The following is a 19,432-nucleotide window of genomic DNA, read 5'->3' as shown; positions in this document are numbered from 1 at the left end:
AGCTTTTCTCAGAACTTAAACAACTGGAAACTGGAGATTAGAATCATATTCATCATGTTTTTGAAGAAAGGCTGCATCATAACGCCTGATTAGTATAGGCTTTTAGACTTAAAGCAAGGGTAGGCAAGTTTTCTAAACGAAGGGCCAATTTTTTTCATTGTAAAATGACCGAGGGCCAAAGTAAAGCACTACACTGGAAAAAAATACCATTTAAATGAAATAAATGAGATGAATGACTTGAAATTGCTTGAATAAAGGTTATTTATGTTGAATTTAAAGGAATAGGCCACCGTTTTTACATACTGAGATATGTTCTTACCTCACTTTAGTCGAGTTAATATATCCCCGTCTGGTCTTTGTCCGTGCGCTCTGCCAGGCAAACGGAGCACATACGCAGCCTCTCCCACATGTCATATAGCTCCAAAAAAGCTCACGATAGAAGCTACCAAGCTCTTCCACGTGTTCCCTATTTAAATAAAGTTACATGAAGTGTTTTCATGCGAAGTATATTTACACAGAAATGTAGCATGTCGATTTTATAAGCAAATAAAAAGGGGGACTATATTGTGAGGCGTAATGAGCTATGTGACATGTGGGAGAGGCTGCGTATGTGCTCCGTTTGCGTGACAGAGCGCACGGACAAAGACCAGACGGGGATATATTAACTCGGCTAAAGTGAGGTAAGAGCATATCTCAGTATGTAAAAACGGTGGCCTATTCCTTTAAGTCTGTTTGGACTAATCTGAGATAAAGATACAAATGCCAATGGAACAAGCATGAAACCTACTTTGAAATCAGACAAATGAACTTTTACTTTTAAAAAGATTTGTTTTTCACTTGAAATTATACAATATAATCTGAGTTAAGAGAATAATGACTTGTTCCATTGGCAATAAGATGTTTTATCTGATCTAAGACCAGACCAAATCTACTCAAACTTTAGATTGGATCTCTTAATTCAAGTAGGTTTCTGCCATTTCTTCTAAAATGTTTTATTTCTTTTTTTCCAGTGCACTTTTTACAAGTCTCAGAGTTGTACATGATTTGACCTAATTGGGTGTACTGACAGTATTTCTCCCATTTAACCTTAAAAATGCTAAAGTACTTTATGATTTGTGTCATAATGTTTCTCAAAATCACCTTGAGGGCCAGAGGTTCTGTGCTGGAGGGCCGGATTTGGCCCCCGGGCCTGACGTTGCCTACCCCTGCTATAAAGCATCATGAATTTCTTCTTTTAGTTCCATTTCAGGCGTGATTTATACCAGATTTAGTCGTGTTGTGTAATGGGACGTACTTTGTTGAAATGGTTTAGTAAAATATTGCAATATTCAAGACAGGTATTGCTATTTTGGACTCATAGTGGGCAGCAAAGGAGGCAAATATTCACCCAAGTAAGATGTTACTGATGTTACTTAAAAATTACTTAACTGAAGTAGAATTGAACAGTTGTGACTCAAATACTTACTCATGTAAAAGTAGAAAAGTAGAAAAGTAACAGTTTGAGCATAAAACTCATTAGTGACATAAATGATCTGAAACCAAACTTGAAATAAAGTGGAAATCCTAATATTTTCAAAGACAACACCCAAAGTATCTGAAAAGAAGTAGTTCAGAAGTATAAGGTGCACCTGAAACTTTTGCCACTGAAAGATTTACTCACAATAAACATTTATTTTTACTCAAGTAAGAGTACAGATACTTCAATATAGTACTACTCAAGTAGAAGTAAAGAGCACTGTTTAATAAAGCTGATAAGTTTTCTAACTGTGTTGCAGAATTTGCAGAATTAAGGTGAAGGGGTGGGTTTTGCTGTCACAGTTTTATCAATACAGAACTTCTTAACCCCCACCTGAAGTAAAAAGAAAATGCTACAAAAAAGTTATAAAACAGCATGAAAAATATGAAGAAAAGGCGACAAAAATCTTAGATCAATTTTGTAGGTCCTAGCTTTCAAATGAGGCGTCCCTCTGGCCTATATATAAGCCTCTATTTTGTTGTTTGGCAAAGTTTTTAACTGGGCTTTGATTAATAAAACAAGGCGCTCTAGATTCAACCTGCAAAAATCTGCAGACCTCCCTCTTTCTGAACTATTTTCAACTATAACTATATAAACCTGGCTCTTGAGAAGCCAGAGGTGCAGGTCATGACTTGTTTCATAATTTTATGTTCACATCAACGTAGTAACATCACTAATTGAAGTAAGGTTCCCTCGGATTAAGAATTGATTATGCTTGATGATTTGAAAGTCATGAAGCAGAACATTAGTTAGAACAAATCAGTGATATCTGGAAAATAATCTACCCAATCATGGAGTCAGTTAGATCGTCCGGGCTTTGAAGAGAGACAAAACTGAAACTGAATAATAGAATTACATAAACTGCATATTTTGGTGAATTAAAATCAATTCAGTTAAAGTCGTAAGACCTTGTTAGTTTCAAATGCCAAATTCCGTCTAGCATTTACAGTCTCAGATCAAATTTAATCACGTAGCAATGCAGCTGTAAACAGTTTTACAGTCATGATACTTTATCGTACATTTACAGTAGAGATACAGAATTTGGTCAGGTCTTTTTGTGAAATACCAAAAATCTCCAATCAGGAGCTCATTTACTTATTTTTGCTGAAATATGAACTTATTCTAAAAGCATAATGAGCTCGCAGGCGTTTTTTGATTCATTGCCAAAGAATGTTCCATCTGCCAATTTGTCATATAATAATAAGATTTATGGCAAGACAGAGACATGGCTGGTGAAAATATCAGTGTAAATCCAAATATGGATGAAATAAATGATAAATAATCCCTGACTCACACACTGAAAATGGGTCTATAGATCTGTCAGTGACTTCATTTACCTTTAAATAAACTAGAAACCACAGTCCTATTTAAAAATGAATACATCAACCCCAAATTAATCTTATATATAAACATAAAAACTCATTAAAAGTATTAAAATTTAAAATGTAAGTGACAGTGTTTGGTCCAAGTGCTTAAAACTGTAGTGCTGCCCCCTGCTGTCCTTGAGTATTATTGGCCTTTACTGACTATGAAATTATTTAGATTTTGTCGCTATTGGCAATTTTGGTCATTTTTGTGCATAAAATGTCTTATCATATGAAAACATAGAATCCAATACAGTTTTTTCCTCATATTTACATCAGTAATGTTCAGCAAAAGGTTCAAATTGACATCTTTTATTGAAACTCTTCCCCTGTTCGCCTGCAGTGTCTCGCCTTAAATCAAAAACTGAAGGAAACCTGTACCCGTGACCCCGTCCAAACGCATGAATGAACCGGGTCTCATCACGCGCCGCTCGCCGCCTGCGATTGGACAGAAGTGACTGTGATTTCCTGTCTGCGGCCGTCTCATTTCCTGCCGCTCCTCTCCTCGCTGTGAGGGTCAGCGCCTCTGTTCCCGTTCAGAGCCAGCTTCCCTCACACGGCATTTTCTCACGAGACGCGTCCTCAAAATATGACTTATTTAGATGGATGAGTTATTTTTATTTGAATTTTTAAGCTAATGACAGGAAGTGACATAGATAAAGGTTAAGTTCCATAACACTTTGACTCATTTCCCATACATACAGAAGGCATCTCTGGATTCACCCATATTTGGTCATGTTTGAAAACAATTAAGGGGGAAAACAATTATTCAAAAACTACTTTAACAAACGTTGAAATATGAATATAGTTTTCTACTAAATAAAGATACAAAGACATGGAGAGGACAGCCCATTTAAATACATGAATACATGATGCTACATGTTAGCATCGTGCTAATGCTAGCGCTAGCTAATGCTAACGCTAGCTAATGCTTCTACTGAACAATGTGCTGTGAATAAACATCCATATGGACCCGATTTAGACTTGACTTTATTCGTATGTGATCTTTCATATAGATCGATATATAGACCTATTATATTATCTTTATATCGTCATGGCATTTGATATAGTTTGCCTGTATCTATGTCACTTCCTGCCAGTGTCCAATAAGGAAGTGAAATTTATAAACATCACAAAAATGGTCAAACTAAAGAAAGTAGGTTACAATCTTTAGCAAAATGTAATTTTGTTTACTATATGTTCGCAAAAAATGTGTCTAATGTGTCATTAAGTCTAAGTAAGAAGGGATATTTCAGGATTTTTGACATAGGGCCTCATTTCCTAGTTATCCAGAGTGTTGTTGATTCCTGGAGATTTTTATTTTTATTTTTATTCATGCAGTCATTATATTTGAAGAGTTTAGTGGTGCTAGGCTAGTGCTAGGCTAGCGCATGTCTATGGTAACTAGTAGCCTACATTAAAAACACTGACCCAAGCACAGTGCACCTGAGGGAAATCACTTTTAACACCAGACTACCCATATAAATGTCTGTGTTGACTGAATGTTTTTTTTTAAATATAACCATTTTGCATTTAGCATTAGCTTCCTGGTTGTAGCTACGCAGCGGCGGAGTGATCTGCTCGGTTACCGGATCTACAGTAGTTTGTTTACCTGAGGCCGCCATTACTACACGTGGAATTCACAAAGGAGCTTTTTACAAATCAGATATGGCAACGTTTGGAGGACGACCCCATGATTTTGAAGAGGTTTTTAATGCAGGCTACTGGTTACCATAGACATGCACTAGCCTAGCATTAGCCGAGCACCGCTAAACCCTTCAAATATAAGGACTGCATGAATCAAAACAATATAGAAATCAACAACACTCTGGATAACTAGGAAATGAGGCCCTATGTCAAAAATCCTGAAATATCCCTTTAACCAGATAAATATGACTAAAATCACCGAGGTTCACCAAAGAATATACAGGCGGTTAAACCATCCCCACAATTTGGACAAAATGAGCTGTTTGTGTGTTTAGAAAGTGCTCGTTTCAAAAGCCTGTCTGGACTGTCCTTCTAAGTACAGTGTGGCCCACTTGTCCAGCGTGGGAACATCTGCTACACGAGGCTTAGCAGACGCGATGTCGGCACTTTTCACTGGATGGTCTTAACATTTTTGTGTCTGTGGAGCAGATATTTATTTTCTTACCTCCATTAATGTGAAGTGAGCGAATTCACTGACGGGTGATTCAGTCTCATTGTAATCGCTCTTGCTTTCTTTGTGTTTAGTCTGATTGATAATTGTGACACTTTACGCTCCTCTTGGTTTGTTTGTGTTTGCTATGTCGTACAAAAGGGCTGTGCTTTTCTTTTCTTTGGTTCAGGAGCACGTGCACAAACGTCAATTATTCAATCTTTTACTGGAACCAAAGCTTGTGACTTATAGTAAACCAGTAAATTTGTAGAAGTCTTATGCCAAACCAGATGTGTGTCAGCGTCCGCCATGATGAGAAGCTTCCGAATTGGTCTGTCAGTTAGGAAACGGAGCCTCAATGCTAACTATCATAGCCACTTTAGCCATCCCATGAGCCACTGCGCCAATCTCCCCGCCCCACTCGCCCCCACCCTCGAGTGATTCATGCGTAAACACTGTTGATTGACAGGTGCACATTTAATACAAAAGATTTATATGTAAGCCAAACTTTATAAAAGTGACAAAATGCATGTTGTCGTCATCACAGCTCAGTCACATGAGAGTGTGTTAAAGAGTAAACTCAGTAAACGGCTTAAATGAAGACAGTTTGTGCTTTTGTTTTCATTTAGTAGAAACTTGAGCTGGCTAATTTTCTACTATAGCTTTATGATAGATAAAATGATAGCTAAATTAACACTAAAGGGAAATGTGATGGCTCATCTGGATTTTTCTTTTTTTTCCCCTTAAAGGGACAAGATGCAAGTTACTCATTTTATGCTCACTACTGCCACCTCAGGTCTTACGTGTAACTGCACCTTCTATATTAAGCTCGTGCATGACGGCACTTCAGACCCGAATTAACACCTTTCTGAGTGACAGTGCAGGATTTTAGAGGTAGTTGTGGTGAACAGGTCTGAGCTCATTCTACACATTAGGACATGGCTGGAACATGTAGGGGGAGGAAAATACATAATTGTAACATTTTTAAACTCGTATAGTCCCCTTAAATGTTTTTATTTGAACACTATGTTGTGGCATATGCAATACAGTAGGGGGCGACATGCACTTTTGTTAGCCTGCCAATGACCTTAACCTCTTACCACCTGCCATATTATCCTTTACCCAAATCTAAAAGGTTACATCCTATAGGCCCGAGTCACGCCGCATTTGAAAGCTCAGACCTACAAAACTGATCTAAATGGATCTTTATCCTCATATTGGTATTGCCTTGTCCCCATATTTTGACTCTTTTTTCATTGTTTTTTGTGACTTTTTTTTGCATTTTATACTCATTTTAGTAACATTTCATTCCTTTTTTTTGTCAAGTTTTTGTCACTTTTTCTTTGCTTTATCATCACTTTTTTTTAATCATGTTTTTGTTGGTTATTATTGTGTTTTCACTCTCGTTATTCTCATTATCTCGCTATTTTGACGCTTTTTTCAAGCAGCTTTTATTTGGGTAAAGCCAAACTGGAGAAAATGTTCGGTTTAGGTGGGAGTTAAGAGGTTAAAGAAGAAAAAACAGCTGTTGGTGATGTCACTTCCCCTTTCTCTGGGTAAGGAATTGGGATAATAGCTCTGAAGCTCTAGTTCACTAACTGCATAGAGATCTAACAGTCGACCCCATGAAAGATTAAGGATTAGTTACTGGTGTTAGTACTTAGAGGCTATAATTTGATGGTTTTGGACGCAGCCCTAGACTAACATAAGGTTGGACAAATTAAGATGCAGATTTTCTTGCCTTTCTATCCAAACACCCAAATAAAATGACAAAAAAGTGTGAGCAACATTGATATTTTCACCGGTGCAAGGAAAGATCCTCCATAACTGCTGCTTTTTCCCATGTGCTGAGTGGTTGACAATCTATTTGAGAATGAAACTTGTTTAAAACGGTCCAAACCGCAAGTGGCGAGTTCGAAATTAGATCAAAATGTTTGACCGAGAGTGATTCATGCTGTCATGGTGCCTGATTACGGAATAGGAAGCAAATTCCCCACCGAAGACAATTGTTAGTTCTCCCATGGTCACTGTAGAGAGACGGAGTGAATGCCTTTATATACTGTATCACGTGAAGCTGCCGCATAAACAGGCCCACAGAAGTATGAATGAAATGAAACAGGAAGCGGATCAGCGAATCAAAGGGCGCCGAGGATCAAGTTGATGAGACGAAAATCCCCCTGCTCCTTAAGCGATTCCCCTGAGGGCCTTTAAAAACATATGCGGCTGCCGTGAATCTTCCTCCCAGCGCTGATCGAAAGCAGATCTCCCATAGTTCCAGTGGTTATTGTGCAGCGAGGAGGAGACCAGAGTAGCCTAAAGTTTGCCTGGTTTCACTCACCGCGTCTGCAAACCTGCTGCTTACGGACTGACAATGACTTACTGTGCGCCTTTTACCAAAAGAAGACTCCAATAACTGTGAAAAAAAGCCATTGTTTCAAAGCAGATGCGGTTTTCCCGACTTCACATTTCAAATAAACGCTACCACGTTTTTTTTTTTCCAAGCATGAAAAGAGTAGAGGAAGAAAGAGCTGATGTGGTTTGGCAAATGGAAGTTTTAATAATCTTGTCATTACACGGTTAGAAAAAAAACATGGGCAAACAATAACAGCGGTATTCTTTGTCCAAAAGACCCCTATGAGCAAACAATTGAAGGCATATTTTAAGCTTTGGCTGTCGATGAATGTTTCTACTGATTTGTCAATAGGTTAAAACAACAGTGTGCACTATCAGCCCATGGATATTTGTTCAGCTACTGCCATTTTAATTTCCACAAAGCCAAAAATACTGTAGTTTGTCATTATGAGTCATTGAATTGAGCTGAAATCAAGGCTTGAAAACCTCTTAACCCCCACCTGAACGTTACCTAAGTTTGTTGATCTGGCTTTACCCAAATCTCAAAGCGTCTTGAAAAAAGGATGAAAATGGTGACAAGAACAAGGATGAAAACCCAACAAGAGCGACACAAGCGTGCCAGAAAAGCACAGTTGAAAAAGCGGAAATAACATGACTGAAAAGTGATGGAAAAAAAACATGAAAAAGGCCACAAAAGTGCGACAAAGAAGTGACAAAAATACAACAAAAAATTGACAAAAATGCAGCAAAATAGTGACAAAAATGCATCAACAAATCGTCAAAAATGCAACAAAAAATGTGACAAAAAAAGTGACAAAAATACAACAAAAATACAACAAAAAATTGACAAAAATGCAACAAAAAAGTGACAAAAATACAACAACTAAAGTGACAAAAAAAACAACATAAAAAAAAACCAAAAAAACAAAATGCAACTAAGGGGCGACAACACGACACAAACGTTACGATCTGTTTTGTAGGTCTTAGCTTTCGAATGAGGCGTTACTCTGGCCTATGTAAGCTCCAGTCAAGAAGCTTTTAGATTTGGGTAAAGCCGAACAGTAGAACATGTGCTCAGTTAAGGTGGGGTTAACAGGTTAAAAAGCATTATTATTGATTCTAATAGAATTCCAATCAATATTTCTTTGATAATTGTGACATTGCTTGACTTTTAATACACTTGAAATGTATCGAATATACATAAAATCAGTTGGTTTTACACACGTTTTATCCAATTTTGGTGTTTTTGGTATAATTGGTTCAGGCTTTAAATGGAGAGCATTGAATGTGACCTGTTGCTATGAACACTTTATCATCTATTGTTCTGCAAACGCTTTATGATAAGTTTAAATAGATTTCTTTCATGTGTCACAGTCGGGTCTGAATCACCGCACGAAATGATAAACAACACTGAAGAAGCTTGATTATAACGATGCTGTTTCTTTTCTCTGTTGCAGTGACTTGTCCATGCAGTGGGGGCAGCTGTCTCGACCCTACTCCTCCACCGATCGCAGCAGCTCTTTGGGTTCCATGGAAAGCCTGGACACGCCCACTCCCACCGCGCAAACGAACTACGACTCCCGCAACTCCCCCGTGGACCCCGCCCTTTTCAACAACAAGAGAGACTCCGCCTACAGCTCCTTCTCCGCCAGCTCCAACACCTCCGACTACGCCACCGTGCCCATGAGATTCGGCGAAGGCGGCTCCATGGAGAACCTGCTTGAAAACTTAGGGACGAACGGCGACGCAGCCAGACGGGTTTTAGATAACGGACAGCTAATCTCGCTCAAGTCTCGCTCTTTGACGAGACCGAGAGCAAAGCCCATCGACGTGAAGGAGCGGCCTTCGTCTTGCTGCTACGAGGACGACCGGAAAGTTGACGATTTTCGGATTCTGCGGAACGGAAACGAAGACGCTACAAGAAAGTCCAACCCGCCACAACCTCCTACAAGGAAAGACAGCTTCAGAGCGACAAAAACTCGTCCGAATGTTACCAATAATCGCTGCTCTTCTGCTCCTATTGAAACCCTGAGTTACTTTGAGGATAGCTCAAGAAAATCAATCCAAAATGGCTTCCCTGTTTCAGAAGACGACAAAGAAGACAGCTTGGAGTCGTTCTATGTCCCAAACAAAGCGGCGTTGACGTGCTCTAAGTCGGATGCAGAAACTTCCATCTACAGACCCCAAAACAAGCACTCTACGAATGTTTTACATCGGCACAGCGCTCCAGAAAAACTCCTCGCCACCCAACTTCAGTTATTGCAATTCGAGAGCGACAACGCAGCAAACACGCCGTTCATGCCGCCAAAGTCGACCAACCTGTCTTCGAGCAGCGGTAACCAGTGGTCGCAGTCTGAGAAAGACCAAGACTCTTTGCACAACCATCTCCAAACTTCATCGAGCAAGTGGGGAGGCAGCCGCTGCTCGACCCCTGGGTCCGTGTTTCTGGAGGACGCAGGAGAAGAATGCAATTTTAGCCCCGAACAGTCGACAGCGGCACCTTCGCCGAGTCAAGTGTCTTGGGGTCGATCTGTTAGCGTACCAGAGGAGCCGTTAGCATTGTTGGTTCACAAGCACAATTCGGACCAGCTGAGCGAGGGGGACTTTGAGCCGCTGAGTTCGGCGTCAAGCGTGGACACCTTAGTAGAGAAGAAATTCGAGATTGTCGAAGGAGAGAGCGCTACGTTGAAGAAGTCGGCAAGGAATCTGAGAAAGAATCGGAGACGGAATGAGCGGTTTGCAACTAATCTCCGCAATGAGATCCAGAGAAAGAAGGCCCAGCTCCAAAGCAGCCGAGGTGGCCCGGAAACGGTTCACGAGGAAGGCCCTGATTTTCATGAAGATGGAGAACTGGAAGTGCCAGAAAGGAAGGCTAAAGTCGCGTTCGCCCCTGTTGCTGCTACTGCTATTACCGCAACCCAAGAACCCGCGACTTCAGTGGACTCAAATACTGATGTTTTGCCGATACCGCCAAGTACAAATAGGTCTGTCCAAATTGTTGACCCAGGCGTGCATAGTTTTGGAGTCGGCATCTGCGTCGTGGAAGAGCCAGCGCCGGCCGGTAAAGCCAGACGATGGCGGTGGACGCCCGAGCACAAGCTTCAAATGGAAAACGAACCGCGATCAAAACGCAACGGGGAAAAACTCTTAGGAATCGCCGCATCGCGCCACGGAGTCTGCGCTTTTACCCCCTCGTCGACGTCCTCCCACCCCCGTTCCATGTCCTGTTCGAGGATGGACGAGTCCGACCTTCTGCCGTTCGCGGATAGAATGAAGTTTTTCGAAGAGACGAGCAAAACCGGCGTTACAAAGGCGAGCCAGGCGAAGCAGAAGCCGTACCAGTCGGAGAACCAAGCGGGAGAGCTCGGATACCAGTCGCAAAGGAGGTATTCGTACCAAGGAGGGTATCGGCGAGAGAGTTCGAGTTTGATGGAGGCGAGGAGGCAATCGGTGAGCGCCAAGGAGAGGGAAGACAGACTGAGGCAGCGCGAGATGGAACGACAAGCACGTGAAATGGAGGCGAGGCAGAGGGAGAAGGAGCAAGAGGAACGAATGCGCCAATGGGAGCGAGATCGCGAAATCGAGAGACTGGAAGAGTTAGAGAGGCTTCGCGAGATGGACCGACTCAAACGGGAGAAAGAGGAGATGCAGTTGAGAGAAAGGCAAGAGTATTTTGAAGAAGTCCATCAGAGCTACCATCAGCACAGGGATAACTTCAGCAGCTTTCAACCCAGCGTGCACGGTTATGAGCAAAGCCAGGTCGCCCGCTCCGCCTTCTATCCAGTGAATGGTCCTTCCCAGCACTTTGACAACCAGCAGCATCAGGGATTCCCAGCTCGGAGCCACACGCCAACAGAGGTGAGAAATGTTTTGCGGCGTCCTAGATTTGATACTGTTCTTCCGCCCACTTCAATATGTATGTTGTATGTTGTATCATCTGCAATCTTGGCCCAAAGTTGCAGGGAGAAAGACATCACCTGACAGAAAGAATGCGCTTTAGAGATGAGACAATTTATTTAGATCAATTAATTTTCGTATACATCAGCACGGAGCTTTACTTACTTATGTTGGTGAAATAATACCTGTGGTAAGGAAAAATCATGACTTTATACCATTAACATATCAGTTAGTGAAGAAAGATGTGAGGAAATGTTGAAATCTACAGTATGAAATAACAGGAAAACTTAGCATAGCAACGCCTTAGCAACTTGTGATTTTGCTGACAAAACACAAAAATCACATGAAAATTCTGATGTTCACAGAGAATACGCCCATAGAAACTAGGAGGACACCATTCTAAAGATAATGTAAAATGAGCAGCATGAAGCTTACTTATTTCTTCTCAAAGGAAAGAGTACAAGATGTTTTACTCTTGTAAGTGTATGTTTGTGTCAATATATGGAGGCCTGTGTGATACAAAAATGTTAAATTTCTTTTTAAAATGCTTAAAAAACATGATATTTTAGTTGAATAAACACTTGCCGAACTATTAGCTACCCATTAATTATGTTTTTGAACCATAAAACAAGCATTTGACAAACCCCCTCCATTCAAGAAGTGCAAGGGCCATATCCTCAAAACCTACATTCTGCTTAAAGGAATAGGCCACCGTTTTTACATACTGAGATATGCTCTTACCTCACTTTAGCCGAGTTAAGATATCCCCGTCTGGTCTTTGTCCGTGCGCTCTGCCAGGCAAACGGAGCACATACGCAGCCTCTCCCACATGTCACATAGCTCCAAAAAAGCTCACGATAGAAGCTACCAAGGTACGAGGAGCAAAACGTCCGCGCAGTAACTCCTAAAGGTTATTGACGGAAGTGAGCGGGGGAAGTCTTTAGGAGTTACTGCGCGGACGCTGTGCTCCTCGTATCATTACGCCTCACAATATAGTCCCCCTTTTTATCTGCTTATAAAATCGACATGCTACATTTCTGTGTAAATATACTTCGCATGAAAACACTTCACGTAACTTTATTTAAATAGGGAACACGTGGAAGAGCTTGGTAGCTTCTATCGTGAGCTTTTTTGGAGCTATGTGACATGTGGGAGAGGCTGCGTATGTGCTCCGTTTGCCTGGCAGAGCGCACGGACAAAGACCAGACGGGATACATTAACTTGGCTAAAGTGAGGTAAGAACATATCTCAGTATGTAAAAACGGTGGCCTATTCCTTTAATGCTCTTCTAACAAGGGGTGGGACAAACATCAAAGTTTTTATTCTAGTGAAAGGAAGGTGGTCGGGAGTGCTGCGCTGGGTCTGAACACAGTCTTTAAAAATGGTGCTCTTTCAGGAGGAAAAACAAAACTAGGAGTTGGAAAAAAACTTGGCGTAGGTAGTGGAGTGCTAAAGTGGCTAAAGAGATCCGAGGCACTCTGATAAGAGTCTTTTATTTAGCAGAGGGACTCGCCAACACGTTTCAACCACAAACTGCTCCTCTTCAGAGCATTGTGACCATCAAAGTTTTTATTTTCTTTCATCACACAGATTTATTTGAGACTTGACTTTTCATCTCTGCTGTCAGTGTATAACTATCAAATCAAATGTTTATGCTTCAGTGTCTCTGTAGAGAAGCAACCTTCATTTGTGTCAATTCCCTGTGTATTAATCCCCAATACCCAACTACATGTATTTGAGAAACCAAACTCTGGTCTGAACTGTAGTAAAAATGCTGATCTTGAGCCGCTTCGAGCCCTTCGAACAACAGCTCGTCAGCTCGTAAGCTAAATTGCAAATGTCTGTCACTGTATTTTGCTGAGTTACAATCCTCGCTTGCTTTGGCCAAAGGTGATTGACTAAACCGCCCGTTTGGTTCCTATAACAAGGCCTCAGTGCTTTTCTGCTGCCTTAGTAGGTTGTTAGGCTAAGTGCTCGCCTGTCCAAATGTTTTGTGGCTACACGCTTGGTTTGGTTCTGAACTCTGCATCCCGTGTGCGGTCGGCAGCTGAGATTTTCATTAAAAAGCTTCGGCGTATTGTTGAAATCTTTCATGGAAGTGGTTTGAATGCGGCCACAGCAGCGGACGACAGTGTCAAAGATAATAACTATATTGGGTTTCTCTTCTCACCACAAAATGGAGCTAGACTCTTGGCAGGGGGTGCGGTCCCTCAAATGAACCCGAAACCTATTGTAGCCCAAGCGTTTGTCGGCGAGGACGGCCAGATGGACATTGCATTCAGACCAAAATATCAACACTTTATCAGATCGACTGGGTTTGAACTTTTGAGGCTGTACGTGGTTTTTCAAAGTTTCTGCCTGAAAACATTCTCACAAAGTCTCATTTGATATTTTGTTTCAGTAAATCAGTACAAAGTTCGTCCCAAAATGTGAGATCTTTATTCATACTACAATAAATGGATATTGTTCATTTATTCAAAACTTATGCCTTCTTCTACTGCAGAAAAGGCACCAGTTTGTATTTTGTTTCTGTTTCTATGGCCGCACGGTAGCGCAGCGGTTAGCACTCTCGCTTCACAGCTAGAAGGTCCCGGGTGCTCCCTGTGTCTGTGTAGGTTTGCTCCGGGTACTCCGGTTTCCCCTACCACTAAAAACATGTACAATAGGCCTGGATGAATGAAGTGTGCGTGACGCTTCTGTCAGTCTCCCCCAGGGGAAACTGAAGCTACATCCATAGCTCACCATCACTGAGTGTGGAGTGAAATTGCCTCATGTACTTCTTCTTCTTCTACTTCTTCTACTTCTTCTACTCATTCTTCTTCTTCTACTTCTTCTTCTACTACTTCTTCTTCTACTTCTACTCATTCTTTTTCTTCTACTACTTCTACTACTCCTTCTACTTCTTCTACTACTTCTACTCATTCTTCTGCTTCTACTTCTTCTACTCATTCTACTTCTTCTACTACTTCTTCTACTTCTACTTCTACTCATTCTTCTACTTCTACTTCTTCTGCTCATTCTTCTTCTTCTACTACTTTTTCCACTCCTTCTTCTACTTCTTCTACTCATTCTTCTTCTACTCATTCTTCTACTTCTTCTACTACTTCTTCTTTTACTTCTACTTCTTCTACTCCTTCTTCTTCTACTTCTTCTACTCATTCTTCTTCTTCTTTGTCTACTTCTTCTACTTCTTCGTCTAGCCTTAGAAACCAAAAGCTTCCTGCACGTTTTTCTGATCTGTTCCCGCTCAAACTGCGTCTATTACAGCACCACCGATTTGTTAGCATACCATTGACTATAGACTAGACCAGAGTAAAAAAAACAAAAAAACTCTGCTGTGGTGGACAAATTTATATGTTTAGATCGTTATAACAAAGCACATCTACAAAAACAAGTGTACAAAATGATAGAAAAGCACTTGATCTATGGGTTTCTATACATTTTCCCACACTTTCTCGACTCCCTGGTCTTTTCGCTGTGGCCTGTCCTCATTATTCGGCCTGTCTGTTCTCTTTCCGTGTTAAAATATAGGAAGTGTCTGGAGTTATCGGCCGTCCCGCTCCGGAGGCCCAGCTGTGTTTACACAAATATCCACAAACGGCTCCGTTCGATTTGTCTTGGCACGTCGAGGTGTTTACTATCGGCTCTGGAGACGGGACTTTGAGCGGAGATCACAGCTTTAGCATTAAATCGCAATCCAATCAGTCCAGAGTCCCTTCCTAATGGTGTTTTGGTTCAGCGTCTATCGCGCTCTTTGCCGTGTAGCAGGAAATTGACCTAGTGCCGAGTTACGCCGCCGCTACAGATGCTCGAAGGGGATTGTTTTAACATCCATTTGATTCGTTCCGTCTATAAAAACATCCCCAAAGGCTCCGCAAGTTCATTTCAATCTTCGACCGCACTTTGTGAGGCCATTCCTCTGCCATGTGTCGAGCAGAACATGAAGAAGCCTTTAGTTTGACATTGCTCAACTATTCTAACTATATACTCAAAAATGATAATCTATAGCAGCTGTTTTGGCTGAAACTATACACAATTTTTTGCTCAAAAGTTGCCCATTGTGTCCCATTTCCTTTTGAATATTGACATTTTTTGTTTGCAAATCCTTTGTGCTCCAATATTTTACGTTTGTGGGATTATAAAAACAGTATTTTGGCAGTGAAATAGCATTAAAAAGATTGAATTTGACCCGCTGCTTCCTGCTGGACCCTGTTTATCATTTTCATCATTTATCATTTCTTCTTCCACTTCTTCTTCTTCTTCTTCTTCTTCTTCTTCTTCTTCTTCTTCTTCTTCTTCTTCTTCTTCTTCTTCTTCTTCTTCTTCTTCTTCCACTTCCTTTTCTGCTTCTTCCTCTTCATCTACTTCTTCCACTTTTCTTCCATTTTTCTTCTTCCACTTCTTCTTCCTCCTCTTCTTCTTCTTCTTCTTCCACTTCTTCCTCATCTTCTTCTTCTTCTTCTTCTTCTTCCACCACTTTTACTTCCACTCCTTCCCCTTTTTCTTCCATTTTTCTTCCACCTCTTCTTCTACTTCTTCTTCCACTTTTTCTTCCATTTTTCTTTTTCTTCCACTTCTTTTTCTTCCTCCTCCTCTTCTTCCTCCACTTCTTCTTCCTCTTCTTCCTCTACTTCCTCTACTTCCTCTACTTCCTCTTCTTCTTCTTCTTCTTCTTCCACTTTTTCTTCCATTTTTTTTTTCTTCCACTTCTATTTCTTCCTCTTCTTCTTCTTCCACTTCTTCCACTATTTCTTCCATTTTTCTTCTTCTTCCACTTCTTCCTCTTCTTCTTCCTCTTCTTCTACTTCTTCTTCTTCTTCTTCCACTTTTTCTTCCATTTTTCTTCTTTTACTTCTTCTTCTTCCACTTCCTCTTCTTCCTCTTCTACTTCTTCTTCTTCTTCCACTTTTCTTCCATTTTTCTTTTTCCACTTCCTTCTCTTCCTCTTCTTCTACTTCTTCTTCTTCTTCTTCTTCTTCTTCTTCTTCTTCTTCCACTTTTCTTCCATTTTTCTTTTTCCACTTCTTCTTCCTCTTCTTCTTCTTCCACTTCTTCTTCCTCGTCTTCATCTTCTTCATCCATTTTTCTTCTTCATTATCATTTTTTTTGCAAGTCAAAGAGGGATTATAATGCTGACTGTCCTGTCAGCTGCAATAGGTTTGCACTGGTGCACTGGTTACTATCACACAGTACTCTTTTACTTCTAAGTAATCGACAGCACAGTACAGCATCTATTTGAGGTCTATTCTCTGGAAATGTTAACAATATTTTATGTCTTGTCTGTCCTCACATACATTTAACTTTTTTTGGTTGCCATATTTTACTTTAAAGCACAGTAAATATTTGGCTACTTAACCCTCCTCTGATGTTTTGTGTTTAAGCTGTCTTGCATACGTCCGTAAACAATAGTGGTAAATGACCCAATTAGAGGCTTTTAATGTGAAAAACATTGAAACCGATCAATATCTGAAGGGAAAAAGCGATCATTTCTGCCACTACTGCTTTCCATCTTTGAGAAAAATGCTTAAACTCCCAAACAGATGCTTACGGGTCTGGATTGCAGATGCCGCCGTCGACTTTGTGCTAATTCGCTTCATTAAAATGTCATCCGTGAGCTTGTTTTCATAACTTCCACAGCGACCGTCGGCCTCTTTATCGCGGCTGGACGGGGTTTGATTTTTTTGGGGGCGGAGGAGGAGGTGCCGCTTCCCTTTTAATTCACACTTTCAGCCTCTCCTTTAACTTCGCTTCGTTAATGTCTTCCACAGATGTATCCCGCCCGGCAACAGGAAACCACCAAGCTCAACAGGAAGTACAGCCTGACGGAGAGGTGAGACACTTCCTGCTTCCGAAGCGGTGGAACAAAAACCCCCCATCCCTGTTGTCAGCGGCGCAGTTACTGTTCTTTCGAGAGGTTTAATCCCACTTCCTGCTTCCTTGTGCCGTCTCCAACTTGTTTCAGTGTCACAAATATAGCTAAAGGTTTCTGCGGGGAAGAGAAGTATCGTCATTACATCACATACATTTGTCAAAGAATTGTCAAAAAAAATGATACACGATTTGTAGCTCAAAAGCTCCTCCTCGTGTCCAATGTGCTTTTACATTAAAATGTCTCCTCATTCCTCCAGTTTGAGGAAGCATTTGCAAACCTTAAGATATGAAATATGCACAGGTCTTGGCTTTAAAGATATAGTATTTGGCTTTGAAACTGCATTAATAAGAATTAAACTTGACTGTATACCCCCTATTTTAGAAGCAGCCATATTGAATGTTGATTTTTGTGTTATGTTTGTGGTGTTAGTAAGTGTGATTGCTGTGTGAAATTATGTTTCTTAAAGCCACATTGCAGAAACATTACATGTTAAAGCAGAACTAAGTAACTTGTTTACCCTAATAAATCATTTCCATAGTCCCTCTGGGGGTAATACAAGTGTTAATGGGATGATTGGGGGGTCTTTCATCTCTCCCTGGGATTGTCACAATTGCAACTTGACCGACACCGGACTGGAGCCACCAATACACACTAATGGAATCACGAAGAAGAAGCTAACATGCTAACGGGCAAAGCTAACTGTGGGCTAGCGCCACTTAAACAGTGTTTACAGCCAAGTTTGAGGTAGAAAATGAAAAAGTAAAAAAAATGTAACTTGCTACAACACCTGCAGTGGCGCTTATGGCCTCTAGGGGCATGACTTGCTTATGTTACTTATGCATGTTGCGTTTTTTTACTCATTACTTGTCCCTGAGAGTAAATACTACGCTGACAGAAAAGACAAAGGGACAGAGGGATATTGTACATCCAATTGCACAATGGAGATCATTTTTTTCACTCAAACTTGGCTGTCAATACTGTTTAAGTGGTGCTAGCCCGCAGTTAGCTTTGCCCGTTAGCCTGTTAGCCTCTTCTTCATGATTCCATTAGTGTGTATTGGGGCCTCCGGGTCAGAGCAGGAAAAGTTGAAAATGTGGTTTTCTGGCCAGAGACACTAGGGGGAGATGAAATACCCCCCAATCATCCCATAGACACTTGTATTACCCCCAGAGGGACTACGGAAAGGATTTATTAAGGTAAAAAAGTTACTTAGTACTGCTTTAATATATGTTACCATGTCACAAAATCAACTATATCCCGCTCTGAACAACGCATAAAATCACCCATATGAAGATAATCCCCTCAATAATTGAATAATCGAACACAAGCAAGTACATGTATCGGTTGGTGATCAGACTGTTATAATAATCCCAATCATCCGCCTTTAGGATAATCTATAGGAATACAGCACATGCTCCATCTGTGATTCGTCTTCTCGCTCATATTTACCCTCGTACAGAAGCGTTTCACTGGGAAAGGAGTGCAGAAAGGGAAGCATTTAGAGCTAATTAGCCTCGTCAATTATAAAACTTCAGAACATGCTAAGTCCTCCCAGGAACATGAATAAAAGGATTAGTTTATGTCGTGACTTACGCAAAAAAGGAAAAACTGTTATTATACCGAGAAATCTATACAACACTGAGATGCTTTGTTCTAAGGAGTTGTTAGAGAAATCCTGGGATTACTGAGAACTCCTGCAGTTTTTCCATTTTGTGGGAAATGATTCAAACTGGCATTAAATACAACGTTCTTGGAAAATAATGAAATTGCTCAATAGGGTTAAAAATTCAGAAAGAAAATCTGTACTGAATTGGTATTAAAAGCATTCCTCTTCTAACCGTGCTCATATTCCAGGGACTACAGCAGCAGAAGATGGGACTCCAGACCCTCGGATCTCTCCCCCCAAACCCGCTGGACGCACCGACAGCACGACCACGCCCACTCCAACGGCTACGGCTCCGCCCCCCCGCCCGTGCCCCTCCGCGCCCGCGCCATGTCGGAGAACGACCTGCGCTTCGACGCGAGCCAGCGCTGGTCGCCGTCCCTGTCCCTCGCCGGCAGCCGGACTCTGAGCGAGGTGGAGGAGGGGTTTCCCGAGAGCGCGGCGGCGAAACCCCTGAGGAAGAAGATGCCCCCCCCGCCCAGGCCGCCGCCGCCCAAGTGGGAGCAGTTCCACAAGAGACGGGCCTCGCATCACGCCGTGTACTCGTCGTCCGTGCCTCAAAGTGTTACAGGTGTGTAGGAGAATGTACTTGTTGTATTTGTTGTATTGTACATCCATTATTTCAAAGCAT

The 19,432-nt window shown here is 41.3% G+C and overlaps 1 protein-coding gene across 3 annotated transcripts in view; it reads left to right on the top strand.

Moving 5' to 3' along the window:
• The window catches only part of shroom4 (shroom family member 4), a gene marked incomplete at its 3' end in the record, with an annotated part of 114,019 nt that overhangs the window by 84,280 nt on the left and 10,307 nt on the right, over positions 1-19,432 (top strand). For all 3 annotated transcript variants that reach the window (XM_079579860.1, XM_079579862.1, XM_079579861.1), the window contains 3 exons: positions 8,827-11,227; positions 17,035-17,096; positions 18,993-19,372. In XM_079579860.1, coding sequence (XP_079435986.1) covers positions 8,827-11,227; positions 17,035-17,096; positions 18,993-19,372 — 2,843 coding nt within the window. The remainder of the gene's footprint in view (positions 1-8,826; positions 11,228-17,034; positions 17,097-18,992; positions 19,373-19,432) is intronic.

The sequence above is a fragment of the Gobius niger genome (assembly GCF_951799975.1).
Source record: "Gobius niger genome assembly, chromosome: 21".
NCBI classification, from domain to species: Eukaryota; Metazoa; Chordata; class Actinopteri; order Gobiiformes; family Gobiidae; genus Gobius; species Gobius niger.
The sequence above is the reverse complement of the archived record's forward strand: the minus strand, read 5'-3'. Positions and strand labels throughout refer to the sequence as shown.